Genomic DNA, 17,823 nt, shown 5'->3' on the forward strand with positions numbered 1-17,823 from the left:
TCCCTAAAGTTCAGATGCTCCCGTACTCTCGTGGTCAAATGTCTGGTGGACAACTGGACATACCGATGTACCATACCGTCATACGTCAATGCCGAATCACACGGACATGTAAAACTGTATAGGCCTACGACATTTGAGCAGAGAAATGAAGGCGTCTGAGACTTTAATTGAAAATACGAACTAATTTTGAATGTTTTGTAAATAGAAAAAACGTCCACATCAAATTTAGCCTACTGTTTACAAATTTAGTGTTTTGTTTCAAACTGTTTTCGTTCTAGTTGTTGTTTTCGCACTTATCTGTGTTGGCAAACGGAAAGCTAATTTTATCTTGTCATAGGCCTACATGACGACAAGTCGAGATCTATAGAAGATTGCGAGAGTGGACGTAGGGATGAAAGTGTTGATGGTTCTAATAGCTTGGGGTTCACTAAGCCAACTTCTAATCTAATTTGAGAGAACGAATCCTGATGTATCGGCAACCGGTGGGTTGTGGGCCGTGAGTGCCTTTAAATATTAATCAAAGGGATGGATTGGGCATTGGCCTACTGTCACTATTGTCGCAAATCACTCGGCCGACATTTCTGAATTAGCCCCTCCTAATTTTTTTTTTCTGGGTGCGCTACTGTTTGCGTAGCATTTAGGCTAATAGCCTACTATGAACCAGACTGTTTGTGATTTTTGAGAAATATTCTACTGTATTGGCACGTGAGATCAAGGTTTTAGCTACACACCTACTTTAGAGTTTTTTTTTATATTTAAGAAAATGAATGCAGTTTTGTTATTCACTTTACATGTTACAGACTATTTTTCCATGAACCCTTCCAACGGTGAAGTCACTGTTTCTCGTCAAATCGTTGTTTCACCTCATCACCCAGTGGCAGGAAATATGACACTGATAGCAACGGATGGTGGTGGTAAAAAGGCATCTTTGACAATGCAGATCGAGATCATTGATGTGAACGACCACCTGCCAAAATTCCATGAGCCAAAATTCAACGTAATTCGAATATTGGAGGTATGGATTATGTCGCTTCTTTGCTATACTGTCTAAAGAGAAGTAAATTGCGTTAACTGGTTGATGGTGATAGATAGATTTCAGGAAAAATGGTGCAGAAAAAAATGGCACAAATGCAAAAGAAGAACAAATGGCACAACGACATTTCCTTCTTTGCTAAATTTAGAGATTAAGGAGACACCTCATTGCTTTGTGATTTTAATCAAATAATAGAGCTTCGGTAGAGAGTTTGTCTTGTTGAACCATAGGCATACGAAGCCGAGCAACGTTATCAAGTTTAACATATTAAAGATTATTATATTTACAAAAAACCCAAAACTACGCAACAATTAAATATCAAACGTTTTCGACATCACACGATGTCCTCTTCAGGAATAACATATATTCAGTTTTTACTACATCTGAATAAAATACAATGGTTATTATAACTATAAACAGGAAAAAAAACAAAAACTGCACAGTACTTCTGACTAGCTCAAACTCAACGATATATAGGCTCTGCGAGAATCAAAGGTAACTGCATCAAAAGGTGTTGAACAGATCACATGATGTGGTAGAAAGGCAAGGTGCGAAAAAACTAATTTTAAAATACAGAGAGCAAGAAAGATGAGCCGCAAGCATACAATTGTCTGTTCAAAGGTGGATTGTTACGTTTTATGTACAGGGCTTCTAAGATTTTAGTTTGATACTCAGACCTGCCTCTGGACATGATCTCAAATTGTTTTATAGAAACGTTGTTTTTGCATACTGTACACGAGAAAATGTGATCTTTAATAGCACTTTTCTGTATGGAATTCAAATTCAAGTGTTCCCCAGCTCTAGTCGATAAATGTCTTGTTGACATACCGATGTATGTCAGGCTTGCATCACGCAAACAACTGAATTTATACACAACATTAGAACATAGAGCAAAGGGCGTAGGTGACTTAAGTTGGAAATATCTGCTCTGTATTTTAAAATTAGTTTTTTTGCACCTTGCCTTTCTACCACATCATGTGATCTGTTCAACACCTCTTGATGCAGTTACCTTTGATTCTCGCAGAGCCTATATATCGTTGAGTTTGAGCTAATCAGAAGTACTGTGCAGTTTTTGTTTTTTTTCCTGTTTATAGTTATAATAACCATTGTATTTTATTCAGATGTAGTAAAAATTGTATATATGTTATTCCTGAAGAGGACATCGTGTGATGTCGAAAACGTTCGATATTTAATTGTTGCGTAGTTTTGTGTTTTTTGTAAATATAATAATCTTTAATATGTTAAACTTGATAACGTTGCTCGGCTTCGTATGCCTATGGTTTAATCAAATAAAGAAAAGGAATTAAGCAGCAAGTAAACTAAATCACAATAAAGAAGCGCAACTTGATGACAAACACATTGTTTTGTGACTTTTTTTCAAAAACCTTTTTATTATGCCATGTAAAGGTTGTATGACTATGCAAAATGGGATGTTGAACATATATTTAATAACTGGTCACATGTCCATCCAGAATTGCCAACTGTTCACGTAATTTACACTAGGCATCTCCAGAGCAAATGTTGTGACCGGCACCAGACAAGAACTGTGCAATTGTCTTGCGCCCCGCAATGTAGTCTTTACAGAGGTTTTTCAGGCGTTTTTGTTGTTCAACGTACACCCTCTTCCACTTATTCTTAGAAGATTGGCCTACAGCATCTTGTGCCAGCATGGCAGATACTGTAGCTTCTTTCTGTCTAAGTGCCTAAAAACACTTCAGTTGGAAGGGTGGTAGTGGCCAACGAGATGGAAGAAGCGGCAGTTCCATCCCTCACACTGGTTGTTGGTTCTGGGGCAGCCGTTGACAGTTGCCTGGTGCACATCCCAGTCCTCCGGAGGGTAACGAGGAAGTATACCGCGCAAGTTGACCATGTCATCATCTTGATGACGTCAACGGCCAGGGCGGTATGTGTCACTGACATATTAATAATCATTCGCTACCTCCGCTTGCAGCAGATTGCGCATCAACATGGGTTACTTGACAGGGTTCCATGTGATTTTATGAGCCGTACTGCTTCCATGCTGGCTCAAGGCAGATTAGAAGAGGGTGATATGTCATCGGATTATTACCCGATTTATCCTCGCTGCGTTATGCAAGAAAGAACACAATCGGTACCCTTTTTTAAAGTCTTTGGTATGACCGGACCTGGAATCGAACCCAGGGCTACCAGCACCAGAGCCTAAGGCCCTAAGGCGATAACCACTGAGCCACGGGTGCTGGTGACATATTACTGACATATTAGGTTACATCAAAGTGACATAGCAACGGCAAAGCGTCAGGTGGACACCGATCACGAAAATAGACCAGGCCATCAGTGACGTCATCCACTGGAAGTAGGGTCAAAGAGTCCTTCTCACCACAGAACTGTCTGAAGTCATCATTGTTTATGTAAATGGGGGTGAGGCCAAGGTCTTGGATCTTCCTCCAGGTGCTTTGGGTTAGGTGGTAAAAGCAATCCTGGGTCTGCACCTCTGGCTCTAGAGATGACGCGATGGCTTTGATAGCAGGTTGCTCAAAGTCCACTATAACAGTCGATGGATCCAACGTGAGGTTCAAGTCATGGCAACGATCCATGGCTGCCTGCAAAAGCTCTTGATAGATGTCCTGGTTTTTGGTCTGGAGGAAAGCATAAACGGTTGACACAGATGTCTGAGTCAGAAGAACAGTGATCACACAAAGCTGGAGAAACCCTGATGGCGCCATTGCAAACTTACCATCCATCATCCAGGTTTCAGCTGCAGCCATATGTTCAAGTGTTGCATTTGTGCCAATGACGGGCGTTAGTATCAGGACCGTTGTCGTAGAAGAGGAATGGGTCAACTCCCGATGATTGCATCCAATCACTTTCTACACGTAACTCACAAAGGGGAGCTGAACCCTAAATAAGTCGCGCATAATCGGGTCAATAGGTAACTATGAGGGAACAATGTCGGTTTGTGACGACACAAACGTGCGTTGATATTTTGCTTTTGTTGCTAGCACTTTTTCCGTTATGAAGCGATTAAAAAGCGACACACGGAATAGAATCGCTGATGAAACCCTGGATGCCTGCTTACGTCTGTCGACCACTGAATTTAAACCAGAGATCGACACTATATGCAAAAGCAAAAAAACAATAAATTGTTTTGGTTTGCTAATTTGTTGACGTGTTATGTATCGTATCTTTTTTACTAGCTGAAAATCACTTTTTGAGTCGCAAGCAGAGATTAAAAAGTGAGTTAGGCGTGCAGCAAAACATTAGGTCGATCAGAACAGCAAACTAAGTCCTTTCATTGCAACTGTATTTTGTCAGCGACAAGATTTGTTAATGTTCATAGCCTGCGAACAGTAAGAATGTAGCTAAAACAGATCGAAATCTATAGAAAAGAAGTTCAAAATCGCAACCTAGTTAAGTTTTTATTTAACAACGTTTTTACTTTCAGCAACGCGTTATCATTTCTCACTATGCGGCCCGTGAAGTTTTTCTCAGACCCTAATGTGGCCCTTCATGTTTGCAGTCTTGGACCACCCTGGTATAAGTTATATAAAAGTTCTTCAAACCGTACCTGATCGATTTCCCTAAAATCGCTAACATGCGAGTTCCTTAGGTGTTCCAATAATTAAAGTCACAAATCAATGAGGTGTCTCCTTGATCTCCAAATTCAGCAAAGAAGGAATTGTCATTGTGCCATTTTTTTCCTCTTTTGCATTTGTGCCATTTTTTCCGTGCATCTGATAGATGGTATCCAATGATATTCACGTATCTCATACCCCAATCCCTCACCCTGCAGCCTACTTAAAATATTGGAAAATTGTTTCACGAAAAACAAATCTGCTCTCATGAATTATAATAAATGGTATATAATACATTAAAAAAAATGTTTCGTCGTGGTTAGATAGTTGTTCAAGCTTCTTTTTTCCTAATTTGAAAACTCATGCTACTTGTCTATGACGTAGGAAGAACCAGGTGGTTCCTTTGTGACGCAAATAAACGCCACTGATGACGATCTTGGGCTAAATGGGATTGTGAGGTACCGATTGGTCGACTCGCAGTTGACAAATGAAAACGCTTTTTACCTTGACGATGTTTCTGGAAGAATACTGACATCGAGAAAGTGAGTTATGAAAAGTTTATGACCAATTCGAAAGCAACAGTTGAAAAGACAACTTCTTTGTGTACAAGTTAAAGTCATTTCCTTGTTTTGGGTATCTACCGTGCCCAGTACCTACCGTTACTTTGCTTTGAAGTCTTAGTAATCACTGAGTTCATAATATTATTATCTATAGATTGGACCGAGAAGACCGGGCAGAATACACTTTAGTGATAGAAGCTCATGACCTGGGTACTCCATCCATGCAAGTCTCGAAAATTCTTAAGATACATCTGGATGATATTAATGACAATCGGCCAGTGTTCGCTTACAATGGCCCAACAGGTAACTCAGAAGATGGATGATATTTTTCGTTTGTACAATCCGAGCAATAATTTTCAACCGCGGTTCGCAATTATATTTTGCTCTCACTGAAAGGTTTGTCTATCACTGAAAGTTTGCTCCCATTGAAACGTTTTCCTGCCACTGGATTTGGTAAGTTACTTTATAACGTGAGTTTGAAAAGAAGTTTTATGGAATGTAGATGACATTTTGTAAAGGATGGTTGCTAATTTAAATTGTTTAACGTCATATTCTGCGTTTTATGAGACTGTCATATTTCAGGCCCGTAGCCAGACATTTTCAAGGGGGGGTTCCCAAATCCAAAAATATGGACCTTTTGGTAACACTTTCTTCTTTGTGTGTCCCCAAGCAATCAAAACATAGGAAGTGGCAGTACGTAATATATAGGCCAACAAACAAAACAAACTTCAAATTGTCAACATTACAAAAACGAAATAAATAAATAAATAAATAGGCTGCAAACAATTTTCACATTAACAATAGCATATCTACATGGGCGCCGGAAGCGGGGGGCAGAGGGTGCGGATGCCCTTTTAAGGTCATGTAAGCTACTTCACATTTTGCAATGTAACAATTTCTGCTATTCGCTTTTAGCCTAAATTGTCTACGATATGCGAGGTTCTAAACCAGGGTTCCGCAAATTGTGGGTTGCGACCCAAATTTGGATCGCGAGACCATCCACAGTGGGTCGCAAAAGAGTTTAAACTTACTATAAACATAGCTTGTATGTCAAAAATAAATACAATCATATACTCTTTGACGCACTGAGTTTCGTCTTTCCACCTAAAACATCGGGAAGCTGATCGTGAGCTACATGTTCAGAACAATGGAAAACCTCTGTCCTTCTGCCCCGAACCAAAATATGTTAGGGTGACACTAGACAAATCGCTCACATACCACCACCATTTGGTGTCACTGCGCAAGAAACTGACATTCTGCGCTGGGCTACTCAAGCGCCTGGCAGGGTCCAGCTGGGGGGCGAGAGCTGAAACTTTTCCTATAGCAGCCTTAGCCCTTGTCTACTCTTCATCAGAGTACTGTGCAGTGTGCACCTGTTTGGTGCTGCAGTGCTCACTGCCACAACATCGACACAGCTATAAACAGCGCCTTGCGCACAGTGACTGGATGCCTGCGTCCCACACCATTGGACAATCTCCCCATTCTCGCTGGCATCCAACCCGCTGATCTTCGTTGTGAAGAAGCCACTCTGTCTCTCAGTCGACGAGCACTGGAGCCTAACCATCTTCTCTACCACAAGATCTCGGCTCTCCAAATGAGCACCTCCGTCGAATGAAATCAAGACACCCATTCGTGCCAGCAGCTCAACTTCTGATCAACGAAGCTTATGAACAAAACATCTACGCCGACACATGCTCCATAGGCCTGACACTACAAAGACAGGCATGGGTGCGCCTCTACAGTCTTCGTACGGGCGTCGGGCTTTTCCGCTCAAACATGCACCAATGGTGAATGGCCTCTTCCTCCTTCTGTAAATGTGGTGCCGAGGAACAGACCGCAAACCACGTCATCAATGACTGTAGAACGGAGTGGAAGGTCTGCGCGTCTTGGATGATGAAACCAAAGACTGGCTGCTCTCTAGTAGCCTTCCAGTGTAATCCTGGAACATCGTGAATCTGGGGTGGTAAAAGAAAAGATTCTTGGCCCCAGAAGTTCACACGACGACGACCACAGTTAGTAGGTCCACTCGCTTATTAAGCCAAATTTGATCCATTTTTATTTTTGTCCATTGTTCTTTTTTCTTTAAGTTTTTTCTTTGTCCCTTTTTCTTTTTTTCTTTAAGCCAAATTTGGTCCACTCGCTTTTTAAGCCAAATTTGGTCCGCGCCAACAAATATTTGCGGACCCCTGTTCTAAACAAGCAACAATATATTAACATGTTTATTCAGAACTATCTGGAAGGTTTCAGCTGATCATAGGTAGCTGATCCTGTGATCGCATGTACACTACAACTTCTCCAAAATGTGGACCTTTTCGGCTCAAGGGGGGGTTCCCGGGAACCCTGAGAACCCCCCCTGGCTACGGGCCTGTATTTTATGAGCGAAGTTATATTTTATGAGTAGATTTTCTCTACTAATTGATAACAACAAAGTCGTATTCTATTTATTTGGTTAACTTGGTAGCCTATCAACAAAGGTGGGCAAAGTTACTTTCAAAAGTAACTGAGTTACAGTTACTTGGCCAAAATAGTAACTGAGTTACCGTTACAGTTACCGAGTTTAAAAAGTAACTAGTTACCGTTAGTAGTTACAGTTACTTTCAGTTACTCACAAATCTAAACATAAAATTCTGCACCTGGCCAGCTCTGCATGCAAGTCCAGTTTAACCGCAATGTTTGATATATAGTGTTAGAGCCATCCATGCTAACATAACACCACAAGTAGGCTACAAAACTAACAATGTTTTATTTAAAAAAAATTACTCAGTGGCTTATATGTTTATTTCCTTTGAGAAATACGAGTATTTCAAAGTGCTCGTCACTTAGGCTTGCCCTTTTGGGCTTTAAAATGTCCTTGCCCAATCGTCGTCGTCGTGTGAGCCTCTGGGGCCGAGGATCTATCCTTTCACCGCTCCAGGTTCACGATGTTCCCGGACTACACTGGAAGACTACTTATCAGAGAGCAGCCAGTCTTTGGTTTCATCATCCATGACACGCAGACCTTTCACTCCGTTAGGTGGCTTGAAGATAGTACAGTCATTGCTGATGTCCGCCCCGATAGTTCAATTGGTTAGCGCATTACTTCTGGAACGAAGAAGCTTCAAGAGCAAGCGGCGCTGGTTCGACTCTCAGGGCGTGCGCTTGAGCAACGCACGTTAAGGACTGCTCTCTGTTTAGCGGCATCTAATAGATGAAATAATTCCCAGGCAACAAGACTTCAACAATCGGAAACTTCACTCTGTCAATCTCGATGACCGGGCCTGCGTCACTAATTTAAAGCCTTTAGTCTACAACAGGGGTTCTTAACCTTTTTTCCCTTATTACCCATTTCTGTCCAGATCAAAGTCCCATTACCCAAAATCTACTTTTACCTATTTTACCATATTAAAAATCTGAAACAGCGTTATTCAACAAAAACAACATTTAATGTAAAGAACAGCATCAATAGTTTCAGTGAGACATTTGCGCTTTTTTTGTGTACAATCGATGCAATATTGGGTGCGATTTTGGATACTGCACAAAGCAAATCTGACTTCAGATCTAACAGCTTGTTTCGAAATTTTGATCTCAAAGCAACAACCCTTGAAAATGCTAATTCACAGAGATAAGTGGAAGGGAACATAGTCAACAATGTTAGTGGTTTTGCACAACTTATGGATATGCTTTCCTCATCATTCCCCACAATTTTCCCAAGCTTTCATCTTCAAAAGAATATAGCTCGTTCGTCTCAACACTACTGTAACTCTAAATGTACATTATATACACTATATAAACTACTTCAAACAACTTCTAACAGCAACGCATCAAGTTTGCTCATAAAACAACTGTAAATGAACTGATTATACAAGAAACATCTTACTATTATGTCACAAAAATGAAATACATAAAACCGGCAACAAAAATGGTGCAAAAAATAAATCACCATGATGAAACAATTCTAAAAATGATAAAATATCACTGTACTTGTTTGGTTGTTTTGAACGGACTCAAAACATCAAAAAAAGTGTAAGTAATAAAGCAACTTTACCACTTACAACTGTGACATTGTTTGTTACATCCATAGGCTAATTTTAAATATTCTGGTTCAGCTGATTACCCACCTGCTATCCTGAAATTACCCACATGTGGGTAATTACCCATAGGTTAAGAACCACTGGTCTACAAGTATGCGAAACTTCCAGGATTAAGCTCTGCAAGAAGCTTTCCCAGTCCGAGGATAAAGATTCAATCAATCAATGATTTGGTCTGCAGTCTGTTCCTCGGCACTACATTCACAGGAAGAGGCCATTTCCCATTGGTGCATAATAATCATTCGCTATCTCCGCTTGCAGCAGATTGCGCATCAACATGGGTTACTTGACAGGGTTCCATGTGATTTGGTGCATAGTTGATCGGAAAAGCCCGACACCCGTACAGAGACGGTTGAGGCGCACCCATGCCTGTCTTGGTAGTGTCAGGCCGATGGGGCGTGTGTCGGCGTCTGGTGATGAACAAGTGCTGCAATGAAAACATATTTCCACTGCAGCACTTGACGGAATGGGAGTGTTATGTTTTTAAAACAGTTTTTTCATAGGTCCGCTTGTGAATCTGGATCCGCTTAGCTTGGGCTCAGCGTCCGCTTCCAAATACTCTTGTAACAGATTCAACGCGCATTGCTTTCTTTTCTTGGTTTTTGCGTAAAGTGGTGCAAAAAAGTCCTCTGTGGCTCTACCACCATCCACTTCAGTGTCGCTGCTACTCCCCTCTTCAGTAGAGCAGTGTGACTACAGTATAAGCATCAAGAAATTGCTTTTAATCGCTGCGTGTTTCTTGACGCTCATAGTCAGTTAGTTAGTTATCTTCAAGAAGTTGAAATTTAATTACTGCATTTGTATAAATATTTTCAGGTTCCTGATGAGGGCTTAAGTTAAACCGAAAACGTTTGACTGTTAAACTATTTGTAAATATGTAAAATACGTTGTTATAATGCTCAACCCTGTTGTATTGTTGTGTCTTGCCTGTTTTTGGTACATATTGATTAATCGCCAAAAACAATTAATTTAGCCGAATCAGTTATCAAAAATTGCTAAATCATAAATATGAAGCCAAACGTCTTAAAAAATCGCCAGATTTCTGGATTTTGGCGATAAATTTGCCAATATGGCAACTTGCTCCACAAGACCACAAAACAAAAATAGAACCGCGCATGCGCCGATACAGCTGCGAGAAAAATGCACGCACAAAGCAAGACACAAACACGTGCAGAGAAATAAACGGCAATCAGAAACTAAAATTTCAATGCAAAAGTAACTTGTAACTGTTGAAAAAGTGCTAAAATAGGAACTAGTTACCGCGTTTCGTTACTTTCGAAAAATAGTAACGAAGTTACCGTTACTCAAAAAGTAACTAGTTACAGTAACTAATTACTTTTGTAACTAGTTACTGCCCACCTTTGCCTATCAATCAATCGAGGTGTAGTTATGCTCACCCAAAACGTTTTCTAGAACGACTACCAGTATAGTTTGTTAATTGTTAGGGCCATTGTCTTCAAAGTAGTGTACAATTAAAAGTTAACACCTTTTCAACAATGTCCATTTTTCTGGTTTTGTTTCCAGGTGCAGTTCAATCTGTTGCAGTCAGCGAGGATGCTTCTGTGGGATCTGTGATAGGTCACGTGAGAAGGGCAACCGACCGTGACGAAAACGCAAGGATTCATTATCATATCTTAATGGAAGATGGCGAGTTGGCGGAAAGAACATTTAAAATGGATGGAAACAGGATTGTGTTAAAACAAGAACTGGATAGAGAAACTACGAATCAGTGAGTAACGGTAAAGCTTCACCTAAGCCTACAAATAGGCTACACGGCGTTAATTAATTATTTATATGGTTCACCATTAGTGCAACAGGTTTTTCAAACAATTCCTTAAATTTTCTGGCTACAGCTACTCGTGGTTATCTAACGTTGAATCGACGTCGAATAATAGAATATTGTCGAGCCGTTCCACCACATTTTCCCAGTAACTTTTTGTGGTGCATGTGTCAGTCATGAGCACTTTTGTAGTTAAATAAAGATATTGATTTCTAAGCCTACAATGAATTTATGCATGTAGCCTACACAACCAAAGGGTTAGATCGACGCATGAGCTCTTGCATCGTCAACTGCACAGATTTTTAACCGGGATTTTTAAGCACGGTTACTTTACCAAATTGCCCATGTTGTCATTAAAACAAACTTGTAATCGTTACTCCTTTACTAAATGTTTAAAAAAAACTCGCTAAATCCACGGTCTCTTTAACGACTTATTTTTGTCGTCAGATACGTTTTGATCGTTGGAGCAACGAACAACGAACGGTTCACACAACCTTTCACCAAAGGAAGGTGGGACGCAGAGGTGCAGCAAAGCGAACCATCCGGCTTGTCCCTCAATCACATCGTCAACCCCCTTTCTGTTCTTTGGGATCCAGCACGAGACCCAACTTTATTAAAACTGACAATCGACGTGAATGACGTCATAGACACTGCCCCCAGATTCTCTCGTCGTCGCTACGTGACTGCTGTTGAAGCGAAAACTGAAGCAGCCGTTTACGTGGGCAAGGTATGGTTTTGATCTTATTCTAGATAGTTTCAAAGCTAAGAAAGCTAATTTGTAGCCAACTTGACAGGCAGGTAGCAAACTCAAAAATACGCCGAAGCTTACTGTACTTTCAGCTATGTCTAATGTAATTAACGATATCGCATACATTCTTACTTGCAGATGTGGAATGGTTGGTTTTGAATCTTTATCCTCGGACTGACAAAGCCTTGATAGGTTATTCCCGGTAGTTTTGCATACTTGTAGAGGCTTTTGACCCAGGGCCGGTTACCGAGATTGGCAGAGTGAAGTTTCCGATTGTTGAAGTGTTGTTGCCAAGGAATTATTCCATTCACTAGGTGCCGCTGAATGGAGAGCAGTTCTTAACGTGCGTTGCTCAAGCGCACACCCCGAGAGTCGACCTTGCGCCGCGTAATCTTGTGCGGGCGCGTAACCACTAAGCTAACGGGGCGGACGATTGGAATGATTCCCTTCTATTAAAAAAAAAAAAAACTACAGCCAATTCAAAAACACTTAAACACTAAACACATTTTTAAATCAGTGGTCTTGAAATATCTCAAAACGGCTCTACCATTCCGTGCTATTGATTTTTCTTTTGTTGACCAGTGTTACCAACGTTTTTTCTGCGACTGGAACACTGCAAGCCAATATTATAACATGATGCATATTGATATAGTTAAGTAAAATCAAGAAAATGAAGTATCTTCTGCGAGGTTTCAATATGTCTGACGATAATTGCCGTTCTTTGCAGTTTAAGTAAAACGTTCATCTGTTGTTTTGTGGCAAATAAATTAATGTTCTCTGAAAGGTGCTCAAGCCAGACCAAAATTAATTTTGTTAAATTCTTTTCCAAAGTTACAGAATTTTTTTAAATTTCTGTCTAATGTGAACGTTTTTACTGTTAGAACACCATCTGCTTAAGCCCCTTGCTTCACAAACGCAGCAGCAAACATGGTTCCAATCTCGTTGTGTGTGTGGTTGCCTTGGGCAACACCAAGGACACAAATTTTTATTTAGTGGAATCGTTTTGATGGAAAGGCTACAAGCCATTGCACTTCACCTGCGAGTGAAGCTTAAGTCCGTAGTTTGAAATCTTTTCTACCAAGCGAAACCGTCAAGATTAATCTTTGGAAGAGGTCAACCTATCAAACTGCGCAACTCCCAACACTAACTCCTTAACACGAGTAAAGATCCTTTCAACCTGATAAAATTTGCATTAAAAATCATCGGCCATCATTCTGATGCCAAAAATTACATTTTTATTGATTGAAAATAACATTCTTAAAACAAAACAAATAACTTTGCGAGACAAATCTAATAAATTGTCTAAAGATATGGTCCAGCTATCAGCAAGTTTGACTAAACGTTTTCAACTAAAACTACTCGAAATGCTGAAGATCCATGGCTAGCACAGTGATAAATAGAATCGTTCAAGTTCAGCAGAAAATCTTCCAGTAGTTCAACAAATAAACCGACCAATCCCCAATTAATATTATAACGGAGTGGCAGAACTTCTGGAATAACAAAATCCCTTCTGGTGGAGACATCAGAGACCCAACAAAAGCTCTCCCAGGCTTTGACACGGCTACCAGAAAATTATGGTCCACTGTAAACCGCATAACAACAAAATAAATGACAACCTTTACCGATGGGGGATGACAACTCAACCAAACTGCCAAACATGCAACGTCCCGTATCAGTCTACAGACCATCTCATATTGGAGTGCTCACTAACCAAGCTTCAAGGATGATGCCTCACAGCCCACCAATGCAACATAATACATTGCAACAACGTTCTCATAGATTGGTTAAATGAAAACTGGTCGGACTTGAAGCGTCATACGAAACAACAACTTTTATAAAACAGACTCAGTCAGCAACAAAAGTTTCTATTTCTGCATCGAAACGTTGAAACGACATGAAAACAACAATTACTGGCCGACAAAATGGAGGTTGTATTGTGTATAACGTAGAATCGCGATGAACATATGAGTGCAAGGTATAATTCGATGCTGGGTAAATTTTGATGCACATCAACACAACGTAATTCTGACAAAAACTAACGTTTACTTTATGTCATGCTCAGATCACCGCAACTGATGATGACGTGCGTGATATAGTTTTATATTCCATTAAACGGACGACATTTGTGGACGTGAACAATCTGACGTCCCAATATCGCAGTGACTTCGTCATCAATTCACGCACTGGTGATCTCACAACGGCGTCACAGATCACTGGACAAGTAGGGTAAGTGTATTTGGTAAAAAAAACATTTTGCAAAAACTTGTATAAAATAAACAGTGATTTTGCTTCATTTTGAATCCCTTACTGCATTTGTGACCGGTGTCTGCATACAAGCTTTAGATAGAAGGTGTGTAACATGTAAATACAGTAACACTAAAACATTCGGAAAATTATACTGTCATTCAAAACTGCTAATGTATCAACCCAATTTGTAACAAACTCAAAAAAGTTTGATAAACATCAGTGCAAAGTAGGTTTTGCTGTGGTTCACATGCATGTTTCTTCGAATTACGTATTGATAGTGTTCTTTTTTCTAAGATGTCTTTTTTGTTTGCTCTATTAGTTCAACGAACTTGTCCAAGTACGTGAATATTGGTTGATAATTTCTGAAAAATTAACAAAAGCTTTGAAAACTATACTTGAGCAAAAGCATGCCATAACAAAACGAATAGTCTAGCTCTAGCAGCTATCTGTAACAACTTAGAACGATCCCACCAAAGTTGCAAGTGGTCCAGACAGTTCAATGAAAATCACAATAGAACTAGGGTGCTATACAGTTTTTAAGAAACTATCCCACATTTGTTAACTGGGCATAGCCTAGGAGTCAACTATTCAACTTCTATGTACTGTATAAAGGTTTTTCTAACGTCACTCGAAAGTAGACTAAATAGGAACGGATAGACGGATTGAAGTTTATGGTTCAAGAAAATGACCGCTTCACCAAATTGTATAGAAAAGGATAGGACGTTGAATCAACGTAAAAAAGGCCGATTTTGCAAGCTGGCATACGACTTCACTGAAACTAAATCTATTCCTTCAATACAAAATGCAAAGCAAAATTGGGAAAACGCACCTTGTACCATATTGGTGATGACCGAAATGACGTTTTGACCCCCCAATGAGACCCTTGGGTAGAATCTTTTCATAGGAATACGGAAAATCATACCCGGAATGATTGTCGATCAGCATTACGATGAAAATAAATATGAAAAACGAACGCGTGAGAGGATGGGCTTCTTGTATCTGTGGACAGATCAAACAAGACACAGTAAACACAGCGCAATTCGAAGTCCTGACACAATGGCATGCAGTAAAACTCTTGTAAAAGCGAAGTAAAGTTTTACGATTATGGAAAATAACTTACCTTCAGGCCTAAGTTTGCCGACAAAACAAGAAGGATTCTTTCGACCGTATGAAGCTTGTCAGTAATTTTTACAGTGACGGAATCATGTTCATGATGTTGGTAATGAAACCATCTGTAGAAAAGGACAAATTTAAGTTGACATTCGACTAAAATCACTTTCGTTGCAATCAAAGCAAATGAAAATCGAACTGTTTGTTTTGGAGACCTTCACATAACCCTAAGACAATTATAATGGATAGACGTGTTATTTTGGTTCAGGTCATGTACACTAGAAAAGATCACAGAAAATGAACAACTTTGCATAATACAGCGACTGATGTTGGCTGTTAAAAAAATAACTTCCCAAGTGCTTAATTGACAATACAGCAAAGCCAATGTGACACTTTTCTATGTAGAATGCTTGTCATACCTGTACAAAGTAGAACTTTTATGGAAAATAAGGTGTTGAAAGAAAAAACAGGCGTCGTAGACAACGATTGCAAGAATAAGATGCCGCACAACATCCTTTAATAATGGCGGCTTTTCCGGTAAAGCCCTAGTCGTCTGTTCAAAAAATAATGATCAGAAAACAACGTCTCATTAAGCAATAACCATTGATAACAAAAAGCGCTATCACACTTAACGTAAACACATTTGTTAAAGCAAAAACGTGCAGCAGCAACAGCATACCTGAATCCAACTTGTTCTTTTTTCGGATATGACGTCATCCGCAACACCGGCGTAGTGTTTAACGTGGAATGTATCAAGTATCGCAAGGGGCCACGCATAATCCCACGATTCTATTAGGATTTCCTTGAAAGTATATTTGTCATGTGCACCACCGGTTTCTATTCTAAAAGATTTACAAGCCATATGTTACGACGCCAGTTAGTTTAAGTGCTTTGTAGGCTAACTTAGAACATAACACAATCATTAATCAACAAATTCCATGACAAAGTATTCGTGCGTTTATTTGTTGAAATAACAAATTGCGTATGCACTCATGTCTAAATCACCTCAATGTGGAACAAAACAATAATTCGCCGTTTTGATTCTTTTTGTTGACATATAGCCTACCATAAAATATTCGGTAAATTGAAACAAGTTTGAACCGGAAGACATCAGTAATTAGCGCAATTTAGCCAGCTGCGATCATACCATGCAGTAAATTATGGTGACCTACTTATAATACCTACCTATAATGTTCAGCAAACCCAAGCACGTGAGGTAGGTGGTAGATTGTATTGACAGGAAAAGAATATATTTCAACGAGAAACGTTTCGTGGTACACTGTTTTGTACCACCACTGATGGCGAAGCCATTCCCACAACACATTTATACCACTCTGAAGAACGTTAGCCTGTTGATACGCTAGTAATATCAGCAGCAGGATTACCAGTCTAATTGCTGTCAAAGTGGCAACACTGGGTTCGTTACTTCCTTGCTTGGTGATCGGTTTGGTTTGCTTGGTGAGGGTCACAGCTGTCGTTGCTGTCATGGCAGATATGACGCAATTCAAAGTTTAAGATGTCTCACAACCAAACAAATGTGTTACACTGACTAAAAAACAGCTGGTTTATGCTAAATTGAAAATCCTTTGCTGTCTTATCAATCAGCCTGAAAAACAACATCATCGGCTTAAAATGTTTATCGCCACAGTTTCAAGTTTCTTCAACACAACAAAAGCATTTTTTAGAATTTATTTTCTCTTCTTAGAATAGATTTTACAATTTTTTTTTATCCTAGCTTTGAGTGACTTGATAAAACTTATAGTCGTGTGAGAGCTTTTAAACTTAGAGCTCTCACAAATTAAACTATTTTTTCACGAAACCCGACTTGTTGATAAAGGCTTTAGTATTGAAGAAGTAGCCAGAAAACCAAGATCGAAATTACGAAAACCACATTACACAGCTGCTATGTAATATGGGCTACCATCTGTGTGATACGGACCATCTGGTAGAAGAAAATCAACTGTTCCTTGTCTGATGTTGATTCAATTAACTATCCAGTTCATAAATATGTAAAATAATTAGAAATTGAAAGATTTTAATCAAAACAAGACATCAAAAACACAATTAGAACAACAAATTAAAAACACATCACACAATATAAAAGTTCACATTCTTCAGAACAAACAACAAAAAAAAGTTATTGGCCATTGTCGCAGAAATATCACTTTGCCTGAGTTAGATCACCTATGGCCATGGATCACCATAGACCTCATGTGCTAATTTTTGGTCCTGGTCTTTGTATTTACATTTTTGTTTAACTTTGTGAAAAATGTAGCCTTATGGGCAGTAGTGTAATACGGGCCACTAGCCCATATCTACTGCACAAAACCACGTGGCCCCAATGACACAACAGCTTGGGCTTTTGTAATTTCTCATTTTCCCATTAAATATAAACAAATCACTTCAAAGCTTTCTGCTACACTATGCACATTTGTTCTGTGAATGTCTTACGCTTTCAACCATTTTTCTACTCGCACTAGCTCAAAAATTAGGCTATAACAAGTTAACAACTCCTGCCAAAACCCAATCACCACACTGCTGCATTCACGCAAACAAAATATCTGTCAAACTTTGCGGTTTTTTTTCTTTGTCGTCAAGTTGTTCAAGAACCGTGACCACAAGCCCTTTTCGAATACGCCAAATAAAGGTGGATCATATTACCTACTGGCCAATATTACCCTACTTTCCCTATGTGTCTTCTTACTAGACTACGCTACGCTAAAAATC

General features: G+C 39.6%; 2 protein-coding genes across 2 annotated transcripts in view; one reads left to right on the forward strand and one right to left on the reverse strand.

Annotated features, from left to right (window-relative positions):
• Positions 1 to 17,823, forward strand: part of LOC145769132 (cadherin-23-like) — a 77,219-nt gene that overhangs the window by 45,669 nt on the left and 13,727 nt on the right. The window contains exons 34-39 of the mRNA XM_082580725.1: positions 801 to 1,015; positions 4,969 to 5,126; positions 5,299 to 5,447; positions 10,736 to 10,940; positions 11,439 to 11,718; positions 13,802 to 13,965. Coding sequence (XP_082436851.1) covers positions 801 to 1,015; positions 4,969 to 5,126; positions 5,299 to 5,447; positions 10,736 to 10,940; positions 11,439 to 11,718; positions 13,802 to 13,965 — 1,171 coding nt within the window. The remainder of the gene's footprint in view (positions 1 to 800; positions 1,016 to 4,968; positions 5,127 to 5,298; positions 5,448 to 10,735; positions 10,941 to 11,438; positions 11,719 to 13,801; positions 13,966 to 17,823) is intronic.
• LOC145769546 (cholesterol 25-hydroxylase-like protein) lies at positions 12,952 to 16,696 on the reverse strand. Its single transcript, XM_082581197.1, has 6 exons — positions 16,282 to 16,696; positions 15,776 to 15,938; positions 15,516 to 15,649; positions 15,107 to 15,218; positions 14,816 to 14,985; positions 12,952 to 14,348 (listed from the first exon to the last, which is right to left on the reverse strand). Exons 1-6 carry the CDS (start codon positions 16,581 to 16,583, stop codon positions 14,276 to 14,278), a joined length of 954 nt encoding a protein of 317 aa, XP_082437323.1. The 5' UTR covers positions 16,584 to 16,696; the 3' UTR covers positions 12,952 to 14,275.

Source organism: Aplidium turbinatum, chromosome 4 (genome assembly GCF_918807975.1).
Source record: "Aplidium turbinatum chromosome 4, kaAplTurb1.1, whole genome shotgun sequence".
Taxonomy (NCBI): domain Eukaryota; kingdom Metazoa; phylum Chordata; class Ascidiacea; order Aplousobranchia; family Polyclinidae; genus Aplidium; species Aplidium turbinatum.

Bases quoted from the DNA above. Each gene is read 5' to 3' on its own strand.
- LOC145769546 (XM_082581197.1), bottom strand. From the start codon at position 16,583: ATGACAGCAACGACAGCTGTGACCCTCACCAAGCAAACCAAACCGATC. The intron at 15,650-15,775 runs GTATGCTGTTGC...TTTTTTGAACAG, and splicing joins AAAGAACAAGTTGGATTCAG to ACGACTAGGGCTTTACCGGA. The intron at 14,986-15,106 runs GTAAGTTATTTT...ATCTGTCCACAG, and splicing joins CGGCAAACTTAGGCCTGAAG to ATACAAGAAGCCCATCCTCT.